This window comes from Chelonia mydas, chromosome 7 (assembly GCF_015237465.2).
Source record: "Chelonia mydas isolate rCheMyd1 chromosome 7, rCheMyd1.pri.v2, whole genome shotgun sequence".
Taxonomy (NCBI): domain Eukaryota; kingdom Metazoa; phylum Chordata; order Testudines; family Cheloniidae; genus Chelonia; species Chelonia mydas.
This window is the reverse complement of record NC_057853.1, coordinates 15028342-15054969: the sequence shown is the minus strand read 5'-3', so window position 1 is coordinate 15054969 and position 26628 is coordinate 15028342. Positions and strand designations below refer to the sequence as shown.

Below are 26628 nucleotides of genomic sequence, written 5' to 3'. Positions count from 1 at the left end.
TTAGAGGATTGGGCCAAAAGAAATCTGATGAGGTTCAACAAGGACAAGTTCAGAGTCCTGCACTTAGGACGGAAGAATCCCATGCACCGCTACAGACTAGGGACCGAATGGCTCGGCAGCAGTTCTGCAGAAAAGGACCTAGGGGTTACAGTGGACAAGAAGCTGGATATGAGTCAGCAGTGTGCCCTTGTTGCCAAGAAAGCTAATGACATTTTGGGCAGTATAAGTAGGGGCATTGCCAGCAGATCGAAGGACGTGATCATTCCTCTCTATTCGACATTGGTGAGGCCTCATCTGGAGTACTGTGTCCAGTTTTGGGTCCCACACTACAAGAAGGATGTGGAAAAATTGGAAAGAATCCAGCAGAGGACAATAAAAATGATTAGGGGACTGGAACACATGACTTATGAGGAGAGGCTGAGGGAACTGGGATTGTTTAGTCTGCAGAAGAGAAGAATGAGGGGGGATTTGATAGCTGCTTTCAACTACCTTAAAGGAGGTTCCAAAGAGGATGGATCTAGACTGTTCTCAGTGGTACCAGATGACAGAACGAGCAGTAATGGTCTCAAGTTGCAGTGGGGGAGGTTTAGGTTGGATATTAGGAAAAACTTTTTCACTAGGAGGGTGGTGAAGCACTGGACTGTGTTACCTTCGGAGGTGGTGGAATCGCCTTCCTTAGAGGTTTTTAAGGTCAGGCTTGACAAAGCCCTGGCTGGGATGATTTAGTTGGGGATTGGTCCTGCTTTGAGCAGGGGGTTGGACTAGATGACCTCCTGAGGTCCCTTCCAACCCTGATATTCTATTCTATGATTCTAAGTGAAGACAGCCATGTTGAAGAGCTTACCTCTCTTGCATCATAGACCAATTCCTAGTTCCACCACGGTCCATGGGAGTTTTGCTGTTGATTTCATTGGGGTTATCATCTGAGTCTAGACTTTCATTATTCATTATTATTATCATCAATCTGGGTGAATTCAGTATACAACCAAGGCTCAGGACATTGAATAATATATTATAGCACGTTGGCTGGAGGGTCTTACAACACTTTGCAGGCACTAGCTGATGTAGCTTTGACACGTCTCTGAGGCAGAGAGGTAGCATTCGTCCCATTTTACAGACGGGGAAGTTGAGGCTCTTAGGCGTGGTGGGGCGCCTCAGACCATAAGACAAAGCGGTGGCAGAGGGGGGACTAGAACCCGGAGACCAGATTGCCGCATGGCAAGTAGCAGACGCTGGAAGCTGCCCCAGCGGGGCACAGCCCGCTCGGAAGCGAGTGCCGTCTCTTTAACGCCAGGGCAGGTCACCTGACTGCGCACGTCACGCGGTGCCCCAAGCCAACATGGCTGCGCCCAGGGCAGGGCGGGCTGCGCCGAGCTGGGCTCTGGTGCTGGGCTTGGCGCTGTGCTCGGGGTCCGGGGCGGCGGCGAGCTCCTCCTCTTCCAGCGCGGCGGCGGCCTCCAAGGGGACGTGCGGCTGTAGCGCGGGCCGGGGGAGCGGCGGGGAGGCGGCCGCGGCGGCGGCCTGGAGGTATTCCCCGGAGGCCAATGCCCCAAGTCCGGCCGTGGGGCCGGGCACCCGCAAGGGGCCCGCTGCACACAGTCAGGTGGGCGAGACCTACAGCTGCCCGTGGCGGGGGGCCTGGGCTCTCAGGATTGTGGTTTGGGATGGCAGGTGCCTTGTAAGTGGCTGGGTGGTCAAAGCAATTTCCGTTATTAATTTATTTGACTTCTCGAGAACAGCAGTTTTTAGATGTGAGCGCTCCTTCAGCATGTAAAATATATGGCCCAGTAGACCAAAATACATGATAGGCTGTCCAAACCTTACAGTCTAGACTAGAATATGGGCCATCAATAACGTTGCGGAATGGGTAACCAGACTTGCATAATGACAGGTTTCAGAGTAAGCAGTCATGTTAGTCTGTATCCGTAAAAAGAACAGCACCTTGTGGCACCTTAGAGACTAACAAATTTATTAGAGCATAAGCTTTTGTGAGTTACAGCTCACTTCATCGGATGCATACAGTGGAAAATATAGTGGGAAAATTTTATATGCATAGAAAGTTCTTCTGCAGTTTGTAAACAGTGTCACCATCACCAACACCAGAGCCATGTAGCACATTATGTTCTTCACTTGATTGATATCAAGTGGCATGATGACAAGAGCTTATGTATGGATTGAGGCAGTATTGATTTTGACTTAGCTGGGAAGTTTAGTGTAAACAGTCTGGGTAATGTGACTAGCTTAATGGAAATGTATATCGGGGAGTAGCAGCAGTCTAGAAAGCATTTAGATTAGAATGTTGTTCTGTGCTGAGATCTTAGAAAAGAGTACAGAAAAGTTAATGGCAGTATGTATACTACGTGCTTTTGACTCAGCTGTAATTGCTTTGTTCTAAATGCTACCTAGTTGTTCCAGAAAAACGCAATGAAAGCTGACTAGTATTGGAGGCTAGAAATGTAAGAAGGAAGTTATTAAACAAGTAATTTAGTCTGGAGAGAAGCAATACATTCTAAAAATATGAAAGAGAACTCCTTTGTAGGTTATAATCAAGTTGCGGAACTTCCTGTTAGGAATAATCGTGAGGTAGCTTTGCAAAATTCGGAAATATACTGTGTTCATATGAACAGTTAGAGCCAAATCCTCAGTTGCTGGAAACTAGCATAACTCTATTGATTTTAGAAGTACTATGCTGATTTATGCTAGCTGAGGATCTGATCATTAACATTTATGTTAGCTAGGTCAAAAAGGTCAAGTATCTGTCATAAGAATGGCCATACTGGGTCAGACCAATGGCCTATCTAGCCAAGTATCCTGTCTTCTGACAGTGGCCAGTGCCAGATGCTTGAATGGGAATGATCAGAATAGGGCCGTTATTCGAGTGATCCATCCCCTGTCGTCCAGTCCCGGTTTCTGGCAGTCAGACGTTTAGGGATACCCAAAGCATGGGGTTGTGTTCCTGACCATCTTGGTTAATAGCCTATCCTCCGTTAACTTACCTTTTTTGAACCTAGGTATATTTTTGGCCTTCACAACATTCTCTGGCAATGAGTTCCACAGTTGACTGTGTTGTGTGGAAAAAGTATTTCCTTATGTTTGTGTTAAACCTGCTGCATATTAATTTAATTGCGTGACACCTGGTTCTCGTGTTATGCGAAGGGATAAATAACACTTCCTTATTCACTTTCCCCACCCCATTCATGATTTTATAGACCTTTCCCTTAGTTGTCTGTCTTCTAAGCTAAACAGTCCCAGTTTTTTAATCTCTCCTCCTATGAAAGTTGTTCCCTATCCCTAATTATTTTTGTTGCCCTTCTCTGTACCTTTTCCAATATCTTTTCTGAGATGGGGTGACCAGAACTGTAAGTAGTACTGAAGGTCAGGCCTACTATGGATTTATATAGTGGCATTATGATATTTTCTGTCGTCTTATCCTTTCTTAGTGGTTCTTAACATTCTGTTCGCTTTTCTGACCTGCTGCTGCACATTGAGCAGATGTTTTCAGAGAACTATTCACAATGACTCCAAGATCTCTTTCTTGAGTGGTAACGGCTAATTTAGACCCCCATCATTTTGTATCTATATTTGGGATTGTTTTCCAATGTACATTACTTTGCATTTATCAACACTGAATTTCATCTGCCATTTTCTTGCCCTGTCACCCAGTTTTGTAAGATCCCTTTGTAAATCTTCACAGTCAGCTTTGGACTTAACTATCTTGAGTAGTTTTGTATCATCTGCAGACTTTTTTGCCACCTCACTGTTTACCCCCTTTTCCAAGTCACTTATGAAAATGTTGAACAGCACTGGCCCCAGTACAGATTCTTGGGGGTCCCTGCTTTTTCTCTCTTTGCAGTGTGAAAATTGACCATATATTCCTACCCTTTGTGTCCTATCTTTTAACTGATCCAGTTACTGATCCATGAGAGGACCTTCCCTCTTATCCTATGACTGCTTTCTTTGCTGAAGAGCCTTTGGTGTGGGACCTTGTGAGGGGCTTTCTGGAAGTCGACTAGATCACCCTTGTCCACATGTTTGTTAATGCCCCCACTGCTGCTCAAGAATTCTAATAGATTGGTGAAGCATGATTTCCCTTTACAAAAGCCATGTTCCTTTCAACAAATTGTGTTCATCTGTGTGTGTGATCATTTCTACTACAGTTTAAACCAATTTACCTGACACTGAAATTAGGCTTACTGGCCTGTAATTGCCAGGATCCCCTCTGGAGCCTCTTTTAAAAATCTGTTACATTAGCTGTCCTCCAGTCATCTGTTACAGAGGCTGATTTAAGCGAAAGGTTACATGCTACAGTTAATTGTGCAATTTCATATTTGAGTTTCTTCAGAACTCTTGGGTGAATATTATCTGGTGACTTAATACTGTTTAATTTATCAATTTGTTCCCAAACCTCCTCTGTTGACATCTTAGTCTGGGACAGATTTGTCACCTAAAAAGAATGGCTCAGATGTGGAAATCTCCTTCATATCCTTTGCAGTGAAGACTGATGCAAAGAATTCATTTAGTTTCTCTGCAACAACCTTGTCTTCCTGGAGTGCTCTTTAAGCACCTTAACCTTCTGTGTCTACGCTGATTGTTTTGCAGGCTTCCTGAGTGTGATATACTTAAAAATGATTTTTTTGCAGTTTAGTTTTTGTGTTTTTTTTGGTAGTTGCTCTTCAGATTATTTTTTTTGGCCTGCCTAGTTATATTTTTACACTTGACTTGCCAGAGTTTGTGCCTTTCTATTTTCCTTAGCAGGATTTAACTTCCAATTTTTAAAGGCTGACTTTTTGCCTCTAACCACCTGCTTTATGTTCTTGTTTAGCCATGGTGGCTTTTTTTTTTTTGGTTCTCATGTTTTTGTGTGTGTGTGTGGGGGGGGAATACGTTTAGTTTTAGCCTCTATTACAGTCTTTTTAAAAAGCTTCCATGCAGCTTGAAGGCATTTCATTCTTGTGACTGTTCCTTTTAATATCTGTTTAACTAGCTTCCTAATTTTTGTTCCCCCATTTGAAGTTAAATGCTACTACAGTGAGGTTCTTCGGTTGCTATTACTAGAGGTTCACCTGTATTCACCTCTTGGATCAGATCGTGTGCTTCACTTAGGACTGAACCAAGAATTGCGTCTCCTCTTGTGGGTTCCAGGACTAGCTGCTCCAAAAAACGTTCATGGTGTCTCGAAATTTTATCTCTGCATCCTGTTCTGAGGTTATATCTACCAAGCTGATATGGGGATAGTTGAAAATTCCCATTATAATTGCCTTTTTTTCCTGTTCTTGTAGCCTTTCTCACCTCCCTGAGCATTTCGCAATCACAGTCACTATCCTGGTCAGGGTGGTCGGTAGTATATTCCTACAGCTATACTCGTACTAGTCAAGCATGGAATTTCTATCCATGGAGATTGTATGGTATAGTGTGATTCATTTAGATTTTTATTATCTTTATATTTCTTTCAATGTAGTGCCATTCCCACATCAGCACGATCTACTCTGTCATTCTTATATGTTGTGGAGAGGAAAGTGATCAGGAACAGTCAGCATGGATTCACCAAGGGAAGGTCATGCCTGACTAATCTAATCGCCTTTTATGATGAGATTACTGGTTCTGTGGATGAAGGGAAAGCAGTGGATGTATTGTTTCTTGACTTTAGCAAAGCTTTTGACACGGTCTCCCACAGCATTCTTGTCAGCAAGTTAAGGAAGTATGGGCTGGATGAATGCACTATAAGGTGGGTAGAAAGCTGGCTAGATTGTCGGGCTCAACGGGTAGTGATCAATGGCTCCATGTCTAGTTGGCAGCCGGTGTCAAGTGGAGTGCCCCAGGGGTCGGTCCTGGGGCCGGTTTTGTTCAATATCTTCATAAATGATCTGGAGGATGGTGTGGATTGCACTCTCAGCAAATTTGCGGATGATACTAAACTGGGAGGAGTGGTAGATACGCTGGAGGGGAGGGATAGGATACAGAAGGACCTAGACAAATTGGAGGATTGGGCCAAAAGAAATCTGATGAGGTTCAATAAGGATAAGTGCAGGGTCCTGCACTTAGGACGGAAGAACCCAATGCACCGCTACAGACTAGGGACCGAATGGCTAGGCAGCAGTTCTGCGGAAAAGGACCTAGGGGTGACAGTGGACGAGAAGCTGGATATGAGTCAGCAGTGTGCCCTTGTTGCCAAGAAGGCCAATGGCATTTTGGGATGTATAAGTAGGGGCATAGCGAGCAGATCGAGGGACGTGATCGTTCCCCTCTATTCGACACTGGTGAGGCCTCATCTGGAGTACTGTGTCCAGTTTTGGGCCCCACACTACAAGAAGGATGTGGATAAATTGGAAAGAGTCCAGCGAAGGGCAACAAAAATGATTAGGGGTCTAGAGCACATGACTTATGAGGAGAGGCTGAGGGAGCTGGGATTGTTTAGTCTGCAGAAGAGAAGAATGAGGGGGGATTTGATAGCTGCTTTCAACTACCTGAAAGGGGGTTCCAAAGAGGATGGCTCTAGACTGTTCTCAATGGTAGCAGATGACAGAACGAGGAGTAATGGTCTCAAGTTGCAATGGGGGAGGTTTAGATTGGATATTAGGAAAAACTTTTTCACTAAGAGGGTGGTGAAACACTGGAATGCGTTACCTAGGGAGGTGGTAGAATCTCCTTCCTTAGAGGTTTTTAAGGTCAGGCTTGACAAAGCCCTGGCTGGGATGATTTAACTGGGACTTGGTCCTGCTTTGAGCAGGGGGTTGGACTAGATGACCTTCTGGGGTCCCTTCCAACCCTGATATTCTATGATTCTATGATTCTATGTGTGTCCTGGTATTACCGTGTCCCATTGATTGATTATTATCGTTCCACCAAGTTTCTGTTATACCTATTATATCAATAATCTCGTTTAACACCCAGCACTCAGGGTCACCATCTTAGTTTTTTAGACTTAGGTATATGTAACCTCATACACCAGGTTATAAACTGATCAGCAGGGGTTGATCAGCCCCTCCCTCCCTGGCAATTGCATAGCAGTACTGCACAACTGACCAAGTGCCTAACAGCAGTGTTTCAGAGTCTCTGAAGCCTGATACATGGGCTGCAATAATGGACACAAATGCACTCATCTTGCAACTGCATTTGTGCCTGATGGGGGTCCTAGTGAAGCCAACAGAGCTCTAAGCAGAGTGAGAGGTCACCCCATGAGACGTAGTTGAAAAATCAGCACCTAGATCAACTAACAGCTTTGAGGAAGAACTGGGACAGGTTTAGCAGGAGTGATTGGAGAGTTCTGTCTTGCGGACTTACTTTCTTCAACAAAATTGAAGAAAAAAATCCATTTAGAAACTTTAATTGTGAGATGGCTTTTGTATTTCTTGAACTTCATTACTGAGAACATTTAGGCCTGGTCTACACTACGAGTTTGTCGAATTTAGCAGCATTAAATCGAATTAACCTTGCACCTGTCCACACAATGAAGCCATTTTTGTCGACATAAAGGGCTCTTAAAACCGATTTCTGTAGTCCTCCCCAACGAGGGGATTAGTGCTGAAATAGACATTGCCGTTTCGAATTAGAGTTAGTGTGGATGCAATTTGATGGTATTGGCCTCCGGGAGCTATCCCACAGTGCACCATTGTGACTGCTCTGGACAGCATTCTGAACTTGGATGCACTGGCCAGGTGTAAAGGAAAAGCCCCAGGAACTTTTGAATCTCATTTCCTGTTTGGCCAGGCGAGCTCATCAGCACAGGTAACCATGCAGTCCCAGAATTGAAAAAGAGCTCCAGCATGGACCGGATCGCTGTATGGGGAGATGAATCCGTGCTATCAGAACTACGTTCCAAAAGACGAAATGCCAAAACATTTCAAAAAATCTCCAAGGCCATGAGGGACAGAGGCTACAGCAGGGACGCAACACAGTGCCGCATGAAACTTAAGGAGCTCAGACAAGCGTACCAGAAAACCAAAGAATCAAAGGGACACTCCGGGACAGACATGCCGCTTCAATGCTGAGCTGCATGCAATTCTAGGGGGGGCCGCCACCACTACCCCACTCCTGTCCGTGGACTCCGATGATGGGGTACTCTCCGCCATGCCTGAGGATTTTGCGGATGGGGAAGATGAGGAGGAGGACGGGCTTGAGGAGAGCACACAGCACACTGTTCTCCCTGACAGCCAGGATCTTTTTCTCACCCTGACTGAAATACCCTCCCAACCCAACGAAGCTGGAGAAGAGACTTCTGGTGAGTGTACCTTTTCAAATATAATACATGTTTTAAAAGCAAGCTTTTTTAATTGTTAATTTGCTCTGAGGACTTGGGATGCATTCGTGGCCAGTACAGCTACTGGAAAAGTCTGTTAACTTGTCTGGGGATGGAGCAGAAATCCTCCAGGGACATCTCCATGAAGCTGTCCTGGAGGTACTCTAAAAGCCTTTGCAGAAGGTTTCTGGGGAGAGCACCCTTATTCCGTCCTCCATGGTAGGACACTTTACCATGCCATGCTAGTAGCAAGTAATCTGGTATCACTGCATGACAAAGCCTGGCAGCGTATGGTCCCGGTGTTTGCTGGCATTCAAGCAACATCCGTTCTTTATCTCTCTGTATTATCCTCAGGAGAGTGATATTGTTCATGGTAACCTGATTGAAATAGGGGAATTTAATTAAGGGGACATTCAGAAGTGGCCATTCCTACTGGGCTGTTTGCCTGGGGCTGAAAAGAAATCCTCCCCGCAGTTAGCCAAGCGATGTGGTGGGGCGGGGGGCATTGGCGCTGAGCTGTTCGTGTTTGGCTAGCAGGGATTTTCCCTGATACCAGCCACGCGGTGGGGTGACGGGTAAAGTGATCATCCCAGAGAATTGGATGGGGGGGTGTTAGTTTGGTTTATGCTGCTGCATGTTAACACTAAAACGCAGCGACTAAATGACCAACTCAACGGGCTTAGCTTGGTATGGGAAAGGAGGGCACTGCTATTATGAAGGTTGCAGAAGCCGAAAGACTATGGCTTACCATGGCCTCCTGCAAGCCGAATTCTGTTGCCCGGCACTGCGTGTGTGATCTCTCACATCAAAGCCGCAGGCACTCAATATAAGATGCAAAATGCGATCTTGTACCAAAATCACATGTGCTATGTAATGTGAATAGTGTTGTTCACTGTGAAAGTGTATAGCCATTGTTCTGTAAAATGTATCTTTTTAAATATTTCATTCCCTTTTTTTCCTCCAGTAGCTGCAAATGTTTCAAGTCTCCCTTCTCTGTCCCAAAGGCTATCTCAGATAAGGTGGCAAAAAAAACGCACGTGCGATGAAATGTTCTCTGAGCTCATGCAGTCGTCCAGCACTGACAGAGCTCAGCAGAATGTGTGGAGGGACACAGTACAGGAAAGCAGCCAATGAAGGTGAAGACAGGAGGGACGATCGAGATGAGAGGTGGCGGCAGGAAGATCAGAGGAGGCAGGATGCAATGCTGGGGCTACTGTGGGGTCAAATGGACATGCTCCAGCATCTGGTGGAGGTTCAGGAATGGCAGCAGGATCACAGACTGCCACTGCAACCCCTGTTTAACCGCCCTCCCTCCTCCCCACGTTCCATCGCCTCCTCACCCAGATGCCCAAGGACGCGGAGGGGGAGGCTCCGGGCACCCAACCACTCCACCCCAGTGGACAGCCCAAGCAACAGAAGGCTGTCATTCAAAAAGTTTTGAAGTGGCCTTTTCCTTCCCTCCTGTCCTCCTCCCACACCCCACCCGGGCTACCTTGTGAGTTCTCCCTATTTTTATAATCAATTAATAAAGAATACATGTTTTTTAAACGATAGTGACTTTATTTCCTTTGCAAGCAAGCTGTGATCGAAGGGAGGAGGGCTGGTGGCTAACAGGGAATTAGAGTCAACCAGGGGGGTGGGTTTTCATCAAGGAGAAACAAACAGAAGTGTGTCACGGTACCCTGGCCAGTCATGAAACTGGTTTTCAAAGCTTCTCTGATGCGCAGCGCTTCCTGCTGTGCTCTTCTAATCACCCTGGTGTCTGGCTGTGCGTATCCAGTGGCCAGGAGATTTGCTTCCACCTCCCATCCCACCATAAACACCTCCTCCTTACTCTCACAGAGATTGTGGAGCACACAGCAAGCAGCAATAACAATGGGAATATTGGTTTCGCTGAGGTCTGAGTGAGTCAGTAAATTGTACCAGTGACCCTTTAAACGTCCAAATGCACATTCTACCACCATTCTGCACTTGCTCAGCCTATAGTTGAACAGCTCCTGACTACTGTCCAGCGTGCCTGTGTACAGCTTCATGAGCCAGGGCATTAAGGGGTAGGCTGGGTCCCCAAGGATAACTATAGGCATTTCAACATCCCCAACAGTTATTTTCTGGTCTGGAAAGTAAATCCCTTCCTGAAGCTGTTTAAACAGACCTGAGTTCCTGAAGACGCGAGCGTCATGAACCTTTCCCGGCCATCCCACGTTGATGTTGGTGAAACGGCCCTTGTGATCCACCAGTGCTTGCAGCACCATTGAAAAGTACCCCTTGCGGTTTATGTGCTGGCTGCCCTGGTGGTCCGGTCCCAAGATAGGGATATGCGTTCCGTCTATAGCCCCACCACAGATAGGGAATCCCATTGCAGCAAAGCCATCCACTTAGACCTGCACATTTCCCAGAGTCACTACCTTTGATAGCATCAGCTCAATGATTGCGTTGGCTACTTGCATCACAGCAACCCCCACAGTAGATTTGCCCACTCCAAATTGATTCCCGACTGACCAGTAGCTGTCTTGCATTGCAAGCTTCCACAGGGCTAGTGTCACTCACTTGTGAACTGTGAGGGCTGCTCTCATTTTGGTATTCTTGCTCTTCAGAGCAGGGGAAAGCAAGTCACAAAGTTCCTTGAAAGTGCCCTTATGTATGCGAAAGTTTCGGAGCCATCTAAACCTGCAACACTATGCAGTCCCACCAGTTTGTGCTTGTTTCTCAGGCCCAGAATCGGCGTTCCATGGCATGACCCTGCCCCATTAACACCATGATCTCCAAATTGCCAGGGACCACAGTTTTAGAGAAATCTCTGTCCATGTCCTTATTTTAGAGAAATCTCTGTCCATGTCACCGCGCTGCCGTTGCCTCCTCGCCTAGTTTTTCAGGTTCTGGTTCTGCATGATAATGCACGAGGTGTTTACAATAGTCATAACTGCTGTGGTGAGCTGAATGGGCTGCATGCTACCCGTGCTATGGCATCTGCTCAGGCAATCCAGAAAAAATGGTGCAAAATGATTGTCTCCCATTGTTTTCATGGAGGGAGGGTTGACTGATATTTACCCATAAGCACCCTTGACAAATTTTTGGCCCCATCAGGCATTGGGAGCTTAGCCCAGAATTCCAATGGGCAGTGGGAACTGTGGGCTAGCTACCCACAGTGCACTGCTCGGAATGTCTATGCTTGCCATGGTACTGTGGACGCACACCACCGAATTAATGTGCTTAGTGTGGATGCATGCACTCGACTTCACAATCTGTTCCCAAAAATTGACTTCTGTAAAATTGGAGTAATTTCGTAGTGTAGACAAGGCCTTACTTGAAAATATGAACTTAAATTAGTCTTTTTCAGTTGCCAAATGTGCAATGAACTAGGATCTTTAGTTTGTGACTATATACAAATGGTTAAGTCACACATTCAGGTGAGGAATAAATAGCAGGAGAAGAGGACCGCTTGAGCAATCCCAGTCCTTTTGAAAATGAAAAACTTTTTTTCATTTTCAGGATGAGTGACATCTTTCAGAGATTCCCACTTGGATTCACTAGACTGAAGATGCACGTTCTCAACAAAGCGCTACATTTTATATAATTGTGTGTTCTGCTCTGCTGCTCAGACATGCACCTGTTCTGGCAAGACCTTCCTATGGAACACTGGGATGTGCCAACTGATATGTAATGCTTTGTCTTTGGCAGGCACATTACCATGCCTTCCCTTGAATGGGATTGGGAATGTGCTTGCCAGTGACTTATGTGGAATGGAATTGGATCAGTTTGTGTAAATACCAGTAGGTTGATTTCTGCTATTGAAGTTGATGATTCCCTAGTGTAAGGCCGTAGTTATGCTTCTGAAGGATTATCATGTTCTCAGTACGAGTGTAGCCCTGCTTCTACGCTCTGGCATGGATCAGGGATAATAACGTAACATCAGTGGAGTTACGTCACTGTGTAATTGGTGTAATGGAGCTGAGAACTAGGCCTTGTTTGTATGTACGCGATCCCTTCAGTCTCATCATGCCACTAAACTTTTAATTTTGTTCCCAAGTCCTTTCTATTTTGTTATATTCTTATTGAGAGATGGGGCGTAGAACTGAACACATTATTCCCCGTGACGGGACACAGTAGTATTTGTTATCTGACTCTTTTTATTTACTCTTCTCAGTTATAATTTCACTGATTAGTTATCCATAATAAAGGCTAAGTAAAACAGGAAACGGTAATGCCAAAAGAATAATCATTTGCCAGGTAGAGGTTCTCAAATCCTGTTGGGAAAACATGATTTTCTCTATTAGAAAAAAAGACAGCTACCTGATATTCCTACAACTGTTGGAAAGCCTGTTACAGTAAAGGGAGACTAAAAGATGCAGTTATATTAACATGCAATGGTTTTAATGAATTTGGAAAGGAGTCTCTACCTTAAGACTTACCCATTTTAGTCCTGCATTACTCTGCCCTTCATCATTATTCATTGCAATTTAAAAGCTTTAGCTTCATCAAAATAAAGTGCTAGCTTCTTCTTATCTGCTGTCATTCTAAGCTTTGTTAGAAAGAACTGCGGCAGTTATGCCTAAACTTGAGGTTTTTAATCAATTGGTATCTACTTCTTTCTGCTCATCTCTATAGCTCTTGCTATGGAACAAAAAATGTAAATTTAAATGACATTTCCTTTATTTCTACATACTTTAGGATCTTATCTATGTCAGTTAACGACCTCAAAGTAACTAATGTTTGGGACAAAAACGCAGAAGCCAGCAGACACAATGTAAATGGAGTACAAAATGCTTTAATGATCTTCAAAGATGGCTCAGATTTCATCCCAAAATTGTTTCAAACAATAAAAGGAAGTTTATGACTGAGATCTGGGTCATCAAAATGGTCAAAAAGACTCAATACCTAAATGTTACATGAGTTGATATTATCTTCAGTAACCTGAAGTCTTCTGTGAGAATTGCATTATCCTTAATCAAAACACCTACAATGGTCTTAATGCTGTAGTTCACTTAGTTTGTAGTTCATTTATTTTGTTTTCCCATGTGTTTAATGTTCTTTTCTGACAAGGTAGTTTTATAAACCACTGATATTAACCTAGTTGACTTGATGGAAATGTGATGGCAACACTTGAGCAAGACAAAAGTGTATTGAGTTATAGATCAGGAGATGAGGGGGGAAAAGCAAAACTTATTGTCAGCATGGACAGCGTCTAAATCAATGTCTAAATCTAATATGTAGCTGATGATAAAGGGTTCGCTTCTCCATCATTTCTGCTTACTGTAAAATCAGACTACAAATTTTCCTGTAGGTGAACCTTTTCTTGGATGTTCCTCGGAAGCATTGAGCTAAAAACTAAAGAGAAGGGTGTGGGGTTGGAAATAGGATGTTCTCTTGCACAGCACAAGAAACAATCAAGGAATACTTAAATACACAGAATAAAATGTCCAAAGTGGATTGTCACCACTTAAATAATTCACAGGATAGTTAAAGAATAAAGCCCAAAGCCCCGTTATAAGGCTCATAAAAACTCAGGTAGGAGCTCTTATCAAAATGTAAGAAATTTAAAAGTGGGATCCCAAAGAGCAGGGGGAGGGATTATGACTCTTTGACGTTGGTATCTGAGGTGGGGCAGTCGGCAGCCCTAGCAGGCAGCTGCAGATGTTTCCAAAGATCAGATCTCTTATTCACAGACAAACTATGGTGCGCTTTGAAACTCAGTATTTTTCTGGAGGGGGATGTTCTTGATGCCTGAGGAATAGTTGGCCTTCTCCATCTCTGTCAGCAGGTGGTACCTTCTAAGGGGGTTTGTCCCTCTGTTCCATTTTAGCCGCATGTGTGATGGGAAGGGATCATCTGCATTGTAAGATTGGGGCAGCTAGTTTGGAGGTGGGCCTGGTGTCTGACAGATATTCTCATATGTCCTCCCTATAAATATAACTACAAAAAAACCATCACTTCAGCAGATTTGGTCTCAAGATGCTCTGATTGGTTTTTGAGGACAACAAGCTGTGTGTACCATTTATGTGCATACGTCACTTGGCCAGAAGACAAGTATTGGTACATGCTGTACTCAGTGCAGTCAACTAGACACTCCTCGCCCTGATTGATCTGCTGCTGGACTTCTGCCTCCGTAGTTAAACTTGGGCGTTTCCTCACCTTGGTGAAACTAAGTTCAATCTTCATTTTTAAGTTAGAAGCTAAGATTTTCATTTGTTGTTAGATGAACAGTGTTCTTGAATCCATTCACTAATTTTAGGAACTTGTTTCCCTTCAGTGCTGAACACCTCCACACTGACTGTCAGTCAGTGCTTCTTGGTTCAAATGGGTGCAAAGAGGCCATTTGTCACTTTGACACTATCACCTGCAATCAAAAGATGATTGTATTCCAAAACAGCAGCTTGCTTGAGCCGTAAAATGGGTGGTGGTGTCGTAATTAGAATGTATACTCCAAAAGTCCAATGTTGGGCCCTAGACTTGGATGTCATGGTAGAAGCCTGTGGTGCATAGATGGGTGAGTGCCTGCATGATATGCGAATGTTGGGTTCAAAGGGAAGGCTTTTAAAGGCCACATTGATAACAGGGCATCTATCAGAATTCTTTAGATTGTGGGATGACGTGATCATTGAGCTGGAAAATTTTTTGTGTACTGATAACTGACTAGCAAGCTCAAAAATCTGTGACTCCCAAGCCTTCTCAGAGCACTTATTTTAGCTTCAGTGAGTCAGCAAGAGATTAGAAGGTAGGCAGTTATATAGCTCTGATCGTGTCTCGTTGATGCATTCTTTAAAAGTCCCCAGGAAACTTAGGAGTAACTTCTTATCAGGAAACCCACTTGCAGTGAGACAAGTGTAAAAACCCAGACTGCTGTTGAGTTGAAGATGATTCATAAGCATTTAGACTCCTTTCTGTAAGATCAACTTCAAATTTAGTCAGTTTAAAAAAAATAACAGCCAGCTGAAAAGTAATTTCAGGTGCTCTGTCGGCCTTGAGTTCCCTTTGCCTATTGTGTGGTTTCACAACCACTTCTGGCTGTCTTGTAAAAGATGGTAAATGTTGCTGTGAAGGAACCCAAACAAAAGTGGAAATCTACTGTAGAGAAGGGAAACAGTGAAGCTGGCTGGACACAGTGCTGTTAAATGAACAAAGTAAACCTAAAAAAAAAAAAAAAAAAAAAAAATCGAGAAATAGGAATTGGACAGGGAACATAAACTCCTCCATTGCCCACTTAATGTGTCCAAATGGTTATATCTAGTAGCATCATTGTGAGATAACAGTACAAGACTACCGATTCTCAATGTTCTCAGCTTCATGGTGCATCAACATGGAAGTCCAGGTAAGCTTCTGTCTGAGAAGGGTATCCATGGACATTAAGGTGAAAGCCAACTTGATGGCTTCCTTTATGTGTTTGTTTTACAGTAACAATTACCCTTGTAATATAGGTCATGCTGCAGGATGGATATCCTAACAAAGGCCACAGCTGCTGTTGGGTATTTATTCTGCAGTGAAGTGTCAGTGGAGCGAAGCGATGACTCACCGGTGCACAGCCTGCTGCTGGTCGTCTTGGGAATTAGCTCTTTCCAGCCCAGAGCACCCTCTGCAGGCCCCCATGTCCCTTCTGGACCCCAGTGCCCCTTTACCTTGGGGTCCTGCCCCCTGACAGTGCCCCCACACTCTGGGTCTCCCCTCCCAACCCCCAACCCTCTATCCCCACCTTGCCTCAGTGGCTACTGCCAGTTATCCTCTAGGCCCCACTCACTGGGGCAGACTGCAGTCTGTCATGGCCACTCATCATTGGTGAGGGGGGTTTGGACCTGCTGCCTTTGCCTAACCCCGGGCTGCCCCTTTGCAACCCCAGTACCTGTTTTGGCCTTTGACGAGGCCCGCAACCTGGGGATTTGCCAGGTTGGAGCTCCCCAGCTCCTCCTCCCTTTCCCCAGCACTGCTCTGTCCCAAGTACCCTTCTCCCAGGCAGCCAGGTCCTTCTCTCTCAAGAGCTAGAGAGAGACTGCCTGAGCTCCTGGCTCACAGCCCTTTTATAGGGCCATCTGTGGCCTGGTTGGGGCATGGCCCCCGCGGTGGCTGCTTCCCCAATCAGCCTCGCCTTTTCTCTCAGCTCCAACTCTCTCCAGGGGCTGGCTTTTAACCACTTCTGAGCTGGAGCGGGGTGATGGCCCCATTACAGTCAGTCTCTTCATTTTCGTAAATAATAACAACAGTTTAAAATGAGAAACAGAAAGTTAAGTATTTCAAGTCCATATTGGGCCTAATTTATATTGATGGGTACTGTGGAGAAAGGTTCTTTGTATCTTAACTGTATAACTCCCCATATTTAAAATCCAATGGACTTTTCTCCATTTTACTGTAGTTCTAACTCAACTACTCAAGAAGTGTGGCTTACGTATACAGATCTCAGGAACTATCTCTGAGAAAGGGCATCTATATCCCTTGCCCTCTTAGACTTCAAAGAGTTATCAATCATGAGGGAATCAAAACTGCTGTCTGCTTGTTTCAAGAAGATACATCCCCTGCTAGATTCTGTCGTGTTGGCTCTGCTAGTTTAGGTTTTTTGGGTCCGGTTCTGCAGTTGCTTTTGCCATTGAACTCCTGTTAAGTCGAATGTGAGTTCCGCAGGAGTGGTCACAGGATGAGGCTCAAGTCTTTCTTGATCACTTTCACATATAATGAAAACAAGGCTTGTAGTTCGGACTGGGTGGGAGGGTGAGTATTGTGCAAGTCAGCCCTCAGCAAATCCACTCATCTACTTGTGTCATGGGAGTTAATTGTGAAGGGGAATGGTGCTTAGAAGCCGTGAGGGAGCGAAGGGAGCCTCTCTTGATGTGCTTAGGAACATCACCGAGGGAGGAAGGAGGCAATCTTCTTCCCCCAGACCCTGCATACAGGCTGACAAGTAAGGTAACTTTTTTTGTTTAGTGACCTGTTATCAACGGCTGATGCGAACTGTCCTAGTTAGTTTTGCCATTCGGTTATAAATCTGAGCTGCAACTCCCTATTCCAGCCCAGATTTCTTACTGAGGCATCACCACCACTGTTGTGTATTGAAAAACATCCAATGGCACCTTCAGATTTAAACCTACCTCTCCAGATCTAACTGGCTACTGCATGAATCCACTCCTTCTCCAACAGGGTGGATCAAAATTGAGTAAAAAAACCAAACAAACCAACCTTAAAGAGGACTTCTTAAATTCAAATTAAATACATTTTTCTTTTTAAAAATAAGCTGTTTAAAATGTGACATTATGATAAGATGTGTTACTGTAATCTATTAATCATTAAAATAAAGAAAGCTGCTAAAATTTTAATGAGTTAAAGGATGCTTTTTAATGTACACACAGGATTTTGGAAAAACATCTTTAACTCTTGAGGCAATTTAGGTTTTATAAATATGTCACAATTCCTGTACTGCATTGAGTATCTGCAATAAGAATCCCCATCACTGGAGATTTTAGGAACAGGTTGGACCAATATCTGTCAGGGATGGTCTAGGTTTTCTTGGTCCTGCCTCAGTGCAGGGGGCTGAATTTCACCTCGAGCCAGCCCTACATTTCTATGATTATTTCCAGTGAATGCTGGTATTGACATTATTCCAAATATCAGTACTTTCAGTTTCTGTTATGCAGAAAACTTTTACTGTTTCAGTTTAACCTAGCAGGTGCAGAGGGAATATTTTCTTCATGTCGACTAGTTGACAGGCGAACCTTGAAAAAGCAGGAAAGCTTGTTTTCCTTGTCCAGTCTGTGAATATAAACCAAGGGGAGAAGATGGGATCTACCAATGCTAAAAACTTGAACATGGGGCCAGATTTTGAAAGGTGAATGGGAGTTAGGCACCTAACTGACCTACACACTCTTGAAAATTCCACTGAGTACCTATCTGCATCTTTTAGGTGTCTAAATATCTTGGACAGTCTGGTCCATGGTGACCAGAAACAATCCATCAATACACTAACGACCATTAATACTGTCTTTGGTTATAATACATGAGTTTTAAATCAAAATATGTTTTGATAATTTCCCCCCCTCTATATCCAGCATATTTAAGTTTTTTTATTGAATTAATAAAAAAAACTAATTAAAAATGCTGGTTTTATGCATTTGTAATATAATTTCAGTTTCTATCCAAATGCAGCTTGACACAAATCATGAGTAAAAATGGTCGCCTAGCAGACTAAAAAAGTGCATCATTCACCATTTTCTAATGCAATAAAGTAAAAAATTAAGGATCTGCATAAACGTATGTTGAGCTACATAACTGCATCTATAAATGTGTATAGATAAGTTTATTCTGCTGGTTAGCAAAAAGTACATTTAGTGTAAAGGTCATATTTAGTTATAGTCACTAAGAAAATCTTTCTTTAGGAAAATAACTTCAAAAGTACAAATACAAAATAAGATTAAAATCTGATTTTAAATCAAGGTTCCTTTGTGTTGATTGAAATCATGATTACAGTCAGTGATTTAAATCAATTCACCATGTTCTCCAGTCCCATCACTTAACAATGTCTTGGATGCAACTAGGGTTTGTATGATGAGGTGCATGGATCCCACACTAGAGGAAATCAGGGGGTTACCTCACTTCAGGGAGTCTTACCACCCTGGCAACCCATGTCGCTGGCCAGCTGGAGCAAAAGAGCCCCTGCCCTGAACTCAACAAGGCGCAGGTATTTAAACAGGAAAAGGAAGGGTTTGGTGGCTTTTAGAGTCCTTTTTCCTTCCCTCTTTCTTGTTTCATCCCCATGGGGAACGGAGCCAAGAGCCTGCCAGAGTCAGGTGGCGGGGTGCTGGTGGAAGAACTGTGGGAGCAGCCTGCTTTTCATTTGCTGAGGACTGCATGCTGCTTGAAGGGTCTCTTGGGTGAGACTATCTGATCTCTTGTCAGTTTGTTGGTAGGGACTGACTGAAGCCTGCTGGGGGTTTAGCAGTGGACTCTTTGCAGTGACACACATCTGGGGGAAGCCTGGGTGTGTCTTCCCTAAAAGCAGGCTGAAGCCATAAAGAGACATTATAACTTGAGATAGAGTTGTGGCATTCCTTCATGGCATTGTGTCTTTACTTCCTGAGCCTGATGCTACAGCTCCAGACCAGCCTTGCACAGTGTGGAATATTAATTCATTGTAAGTTTACCGTATACCTTTTGATGCAATGTTGAGATGCAGGTGCTGTCTCTACCTTAGGCAGTGATGGAATGCTGTACTTATCAGTTCATAAATAAAATCCCATATACACTTAGTATGCGAACAGGTAGGCTGTGCTTTGTCCTCAAAAGAACACTTTGCAGCTTCATAATCTCCATGCTGTCCATCTACATGTCAAGTTTTCTCTCTGCACCAGATTGAAAAATCAGGATTCTTCCTTTTGCAGTGAGCAAGATGCAATTTTCACTGATTGCTTCTTAATACTTCACATGCAAAAAGGAGGCACAGTGACATCCATCTCTCCCATCTGGAGATAGGTCTGGATCTAAGCAGTGGTCTGAAATCCCTGGGAGCTCTGTGGGAGTGGGGTAGATTGAGAACTGTGCTTTTCATCTTGGAGACCATCTCAACTTACTTTACTTTTAAACCTAGAACCTTCCAGATATTATAATTGTTAATTACTGAACTATATTCTAGTCATGAAGAAAGTGTTGTTCAAGACGGTGTTGACCCTCATTTCCCAGACTCTGATGGAAAAACAATGGCAAACTGTTTAACTTAAAAATGACTGCAGTTATTTTCAGTCCTATCTGTTTCCATTGCAGATGGCCCTTATTCCAACAGGAATGTTCACAATGGGTACTGATGAACCTGAAATACAGCAAGATGGGGAATGGCCTGCTAGAAGAATCCATGTTAGCCAGTTCTATATGGATCGGTATGAGGTCAGCAATGCAGAGTTTGAGAAATTTGTGAATGCCACTGGCTATGTTACAGAGGTAAGAGGAAAGCTACTGTAGGATTAGCTGTCAGAGTACCCTTCTGGGAAATTCAGGCTCAACTCTTTTCCCAAAGGAGGCCACATTATACATTTTGCTTCTAGATTTACAGGCCCTAGAAACAAATATATTCTATCCAAATTGGTGGCAAGTTTAAACATTTTTTGCTTTTAACCTCTTTTAGATGGGAAGGGGTCCCACAAAAGGGGCTGTTGACCCACTGCAAATGCCTCTTACACAGTATTTAGTTGGTTTAACTGAGAAAATAATCTTAAACTAAATGGACCACAGACAGCACATGCTGAAGACCTTGGCCCAAACTCGTGCCTGATGTGCTTTCAGTGGCATTAAACCAATTATGAATATGGTGTGTTGTATTTCCAGCAGGGCTCTAGGTATTAGAATTCAGGCAGGCTTTCTTTAGGCAAAGCAGTGTAGACTGAGTGTGGGTGATAGACACCTGGTTATAATGATGTGTCTTGGTGTAGTTAGGCTTATGTAGCAAGGCAAGCCCCCAATGTATATGTTCTGTGCTAGTGTGGGTTACCCTAGCAAGGCATGCCACTACAAACCCTGCTTTTACTGGTGCTGCTCATCAGCACGGGTTAGAACCAGTGCAGCTATGCCAGTAGGTATCCTTGGTATAGACAGGCCCTGATTGAGATTGCTAAATGCATGCTTTTAACAAACCACCTTAATGTGTCTAGGGAGGAGTTTAAGACACAGTACTCCAGACAGTGAGACAGCTGGAGAAACTGCAGGCTGGCCAAACACGACTGCTTTCTAGCAATCTGGGCAATACAAGGTATCCATTCCTCTTCTGAGAAACAGTAACCCACTCTGGAGGCCCAGTTCTTTTCTCTTAGTTTAGAAGCTGTGATGACATGCCTGATGTGCTTTCTGTAATACATGTAAGCCATCTAGCCAAAATCAAGTTATCAGTAACTATTCAGGCTTGAGAGGAGGCCCGCTCTTGGAAGCAGAATCTTATTGATAAACTGGTTTGGATGATGAGAATCCTTCACCCTTCTTGCGTAAAGTTCAGGCAGAGGGCTGTTCTTGTATCAGTGGAACCAATTTGTACTCACTGAGCTGTTGGCTCAGTAATTGAGGTAAAGTCACTTAATCCACTTAAGTTTGAACACAGGCTCTTCATTGCAAACAGCTTCTGGAATGTGCCTTACACTCCAATGCCCATTGTATTATTATCTTGTGGGATGAAGTCTATTTCTGGCTCTACTTGATGATTTCAAATGGAATGGTTAGATGTTCCACTCAACACCCTGGCACAAGGCCACTTTGTACATGGGATTTGGAAAAATATATTCAGAGCTAGAGTAAACAGCACTGAATCTACAGGCTCTTGAGAAGCAGCTGAGCTGTTGTCTATAAAAACATTTGTCTGCATAACTGATTTATCTCGGGTAAACATAATACTAGCTTAATGAGTTTTTCTTCTCCAGCAAAAGGCTAACTTGGTCTCCAGTATAGCCAGTAGTGATTATTTTCTGTAGCTTTCTGTTTATGCACAGGTTGCAATCTTCAGATGCTCATAAATCCTGTTAAATCAAAACTAACTTTTTTTTCAACAAGCTAAGGAACTAGATCTCAGTGAAGACCTCCGTCAAGATCAAACTTCAGGCACTCTAGTTTGAGCCCTGTCCCTGGAAAAACCAGCTGGAAATTCTTCAGATGCGAAAGGGATGGAGGGAGGAAAAGAGATTTTTTTTCTTCCTTCCTTGTTGCTAAGTCAAATGGCTGAAGGGATTTTGTCCAAACTCTGCATGATCTGGATTTGGAGTGGTGAATGTACAGGAATCTTCAGTCCCAAAATTGACTCTTTCAGAAAGTTATTAGAATGTGGAAACAAGGTTACAATGGTTTGCAACCTTGACTACAGTGGGCATAGCTGTGTGGCCTGTTTTGATAAACTCAAGCAATGAAGTAGAAAGACAGTTGTTGGCTACCAATAACCTGTTTTGACTCTCCTCGTAAACCAATCCAGGTATTAAAATACTTTTTGCTGTGCTGGTGCACCTCATGTATCGTGAGTTAGCGAAATGGCTAATCACTGTTGTTTTTCCTTCTGAAAATGAGGTGGCTTTGTAGAATGTTAAGATAAATGGGTTAAATTTAATAGTCCTCTATGGGTTTTGTGCCAACACCTTAGTATGTGGAGCCAGTGAGCATTGAAAACGAGTAAACCATGCCACTTAATTATTTTCATATGACTTCAAAAGTAAAGGAAGGTTAATGGAATAGATTCCTTACTATTAATATTATGTACATTCCAGTATTGCTTTTTAAAAGCAAATCAGGACAATTAAAAAGCTTTCCAATTAATAGATGTAGAAATGGTTGCAGGACTTCTTAGAACTGTCATCTGTTCCACTAATTCAGTCAGTCTGCACTTTATATCAGTGACTTTTAAAGAGCAACTATATCCCTGGGTGATCTGGCCTTTCATCCACTGTTCTTCTGCTCAGTATATTGTTTGCTTTAAAGCAAACTCCAAATTCCTATTAGAAAGAATTAAATTAAGTCTATTATCTCCTTAATGGTCCCACTTGATGCTTTCTTATGCTGGCATTTTAGGGGTAAAACACTTCCAATGGACTCCTACAATCTGCTTGAATTTGGTATATATATTTTTTTCCTTCTAGGCGGAGAAATTTGGAGACTCCTTTGTGTTTGAGGGTATGTTGAGCGAACAAGTGAAGACTGAAATCCAGCAAGCAGTGAGTAATGTGGTTTACAACTGGTAGAGAGCCTGACTAGTGACCACAAAGAGGGACGCTTCAAGACTTGAGGCAATAGTATTAATAATAGTATTGTGCTGTGTACCCTAATCCATTTACAAGAATATTGGGATCTGCCATGAGGATTTGGATTTCAGTAAGACAAAGAGGAGAATAATAGGCTTTGAGGGTTAGGTAGTACGGAGGGTAAAGTAGCGTGCTACTCTGTCACCTCCAGTGACCTGAGCTTCAAATTGGGAATAAGTGATTCCTTAAAAATGCATGTGGCTTGGTCTCCAATTCCAACTGCCCCCAGGGGCTCTGATCAATATCAGCATAAGAGTGGACTAAATGGTGACTTGACAAGATTATTAGTTGTATTGTGGCTGTGCCTAGGAGCCCAGTCATGGAGTAGGACCCCATGTGCAAGACATTGTACAAAGAAGAGAAAGGTGGTCCCTGCCCAAAGTGCTTGTAGTCTAATATATTACAGTACCTGCCCACGCTTTCCTGGCTCAAGACCCATTTATCAGAAATTGGATTGGAGAGAAGCCTAAAGTTACTGATTGAAGGGAATGGTTAAAAATTAATCCACATACTTAAAATAGGCCTTCCTGTGACAAAGGGCCTTTCTCTAGATTATAGGTCATAGAGGAATATGCGCTAGTCAGTGGGACTGACAATGGGAATTCTTGTGTTTTGTTCCTTGATCTGCTGTGAATAAATCAGTTCACCTTTTTGGGCCTCAGTTTGCCCACCTGTAAAAAGGATAATACCTACCATCAGGTGTTGTAAGGGTTACCTCATGTCTAAAAAGTGTGCGGCAATCCTCTGGAGAAGATCAAGTGGTGGTCAGTGATTTTAAATAACTAGCACCTTCTAAAAAAATAAAATAAAATCAAGGACACCCTAAAAATGAGCAATATAGAACTTAGCAAAGTGGGCTTTCTCTGCAGAAACAAAACCCTTCTACAAGTGGCTTGCTACCCCTCCTCCCCCCTACCCCCAAGAGAGAGGCATATTACTGCAGTTTTCTGGTGCTGTATAGATGATTGCAACCTTTCCTCTCTGCTTAAGGTGGAGCAGTTTCCCCCCTTAGCAGCATAGCACTAAGAGGAGCAGCAGAGTATTAAATTTCCCTTAAACATCTGCATAGGGTACCACGTGAGCGGGTTTTAGATCTTTATTTTGGCAGACTGTTGAAGACACATGATTTGGTATTTTAACACTTAACCTTCACAAAAGTGATTCATCTTATAAAGTGCATAGTGTGCTTTTAGGGGAAAATGCTATGCCCAGGAGCAAGGACCTTGTACAGAGCTCTACAGAAATGCTAACACTAGGTAAAATTAAACACTGCACGCTTTTACTTGCTGTATGAAGAACCAAAACCTATAAATGAAAAGGAGGGGGAGAGTTTATGAGGCTTTTCAGCTACAGTTTGAAAACTCAATCTCATGGCAGATGTGAATCTGATGGGTTGCAAATGGCATAATAGCAGTTTGTTCCATCATTCTTGAAACTGAAGGATAGCCTATGCTTTTTGTTGTTAACTAAAACAGGGAAAGAAATATGATCGGAGTAGGGCTGTTAGGTGTCTTGTAATGCAGTGCCAGAGCTTGGGGATTGTGGGGTATTAGACCATATTGAATTTTAATAAAGTTTAAAAAAACCCAAAACACCTAAAGCTTCCAGTACATAAGTAATGATGTGTGCAGATGCTGAAGGTGGAAGAAATACAGTCATTGGATCCCAGTTAGGATCGCTTGTATGCCTGGGAATGTAGAATCTGGCAGGGAATGTTCCAGAGTTGTGTGCAATCCACACTGGCCTTCTGGTGCTGTGCTGCAGAAATCTACAAAGCAGGTTGTGGTTAAGCAAACCAACCTCATTCTGTAGTATTTTAAAGTGAGTGCTTTTGTAGCCTAGCCTTAGTCTTTTGTATAAACAAATACTGTGTATCTGGGAGCCGCTTGCCTTGATGTTGTATCCAAACTGTCGAGTATTGGCCATAGTGCTAATAGAAGCAGAGTTGTGCTGAAGAACTGGCATGGAGCCCAAACTGGTCCTCTCTGCTGCTTCCCCACATGGATTTTCCGTATTTGGTTAGAGTAACTTTTAGAGGACTGTCCTTTTGTTTTTCAGTATTTATTATTAGGATGTCTTCTAAGTCACTGGCATGCGGAACATCCTCGGGTTAGGCATGGAAAAAGATATTGTGCTGATTACATTGGCAAGCTGCCCAGGGGAGCAGTGACTGGCCTTCCTTATGGTTTGGCATTTTTTAAGCCGCTGTTAATAGTTTAGACAAAAGTATACCCTAAAATGTGTGGGATCTAGAAAATAAAAAGTGGAAAAGCAACTTTTGATCTTCTCTTCCCCCACAACCTTCAAATCAGCTGCATAGTAGGGAATCCAGCTTTGAACAGGTGATTTTCATTTGTGTGATCAGGATTTATCGATTTCCATAAAGGAGACTATAGTAGCAGTGATAGTGACTTATTATTAGTATGACAGTGACACCCTTCCAAGATCAAGGCCCCATTGTGCTAGATTCTGCTCCAGTACAGGTGAGAGACTGTCTCTGCTCCAGGAGCAAAAGTGAGAGAGGGAACAGTCACAGACAGATGACTTGTGGGTTATACAGTGGGTCAGTGGCAGAGTCGGGAATAGAACCCAGGTCGCAAGTTCCAGTCCAACTCTCTATCCATTGGACCATGCTTGAAATTGTGGACTTTTGGTTTGGAGTAGGATATTTCCTGTGAGGCCTTGGTTGTGTTGTTGCAAGAAAGTAAAGAAAATGTCTGTAGTTTTGAACAAGCACTGTATGTGGGTTGGGAGGAGGAGGAGCATATTCTTACATTTTGCCTAAACAAAGACTTGCAACAGGAGTGCTGGAATGACTTGTATAGTGGGGTTGCAAGAGTCATTGAACCAAACTGTAAACCCTGTATATGATGGAAACCACTTCAAGCTGGGGGGGCAGCAGCACTCCCATCACCCTTAGTTCCAGCACCTATGACTTGCATGTATGCAGCTAGAAAAGAGTTACATTGGTGTAGACAGAGAATTAGCCTGCCTGGAGAATATCCTAAATGGGTGATTCACTCAGAAGGGATGGGCATGTCTTTTAGTACTTCATTGGCATTGAGCCTGTAGAAGTAGCTTATAAGAAAATTGTTTTACTGTATCACTAGGTCTGTAGTGTTCAGTTTGGAGTGGTTTTGTTTTGTTCGATATCCAAGTGAGACAGAGATCGACAGTGAATGATTCAGAGGTTCCCAGTCACCCCCAATAAGCTTTGAGTCTGGTTTAAGTCACTGAGGAGTGGGGAAGCTAATAGAGGTGGCAAGGAAATGTGTACTGTGGTCTTGTTGTGGTGAAGTAGCTCTATTTCTTGCAGCAGAAGTGACTGACCTGGTAGTGCTGGAGTTGCTGGCCCTCTATTCAAATTGGATATCGACCCCTTGGTGGTCTTGCTGGTTACCGTAGATGCTGGATTTCCATGTAGTGTAGATTTTTCTGAAATCAGTACTGGTCCCTCCAAAGGGCCCATCATTTGACAGAGCACCATAGGCGTTGGATCCTTCCCTGCAGAGAATGGAGGGAATTATCATGGGCTGCCCATGCAATTGGCATCCACCCAGTGTGCTGGGCTAGAAAATGTCTGCACCTACAGGTGCACTGTCCTTACCAAATGTAATCCCATTGCTTGCACACCATAGTGAAATGAGTTCGTGTCTAGAGTCC

At 43.5% G+C, this 26628-nt stretch overlaps 1 protein-coding gene across 8 annotated transcripts in view; it reads left to right on the top strand.

Moving 5' to 3' along the window:
• Positions 1 to 1320: 1320 nt before the first annotated feature.
• Positions 1321 to 26628, top strand: part of SUMF1 (sulfatase modifying factor 1) — an 81158-nt gene continuing 55850 nt past the window's right edge. For 6 of the 8 annotated variants that reach the window (XR_006292513.1, XM_037903841.2, XM_007061292.4 and 3 more), the window contains exons 1-3: positions 1321 to 1603; positions 19967 to 20140; positions 22804 to 22878. Coding sequence is in view for 7 of the 8 variants with exons in the window: in XM_037903841.2 (XP_037759769.1) it covers positions 1340 to 1603; positions 19967 to 20140; positions 22804 to 22878 (513 nt within the window). In the remaining variant the exon portion in view is untranslated. The remainder of the gene's footprint in view (positions 1604 to 19966; positions 20141 to 22803; positions 22879 to 26628) is intronic. The other 2 variants (XM_043552290.1, XM_037903842.2) reach the window with 1 other exon arrangement.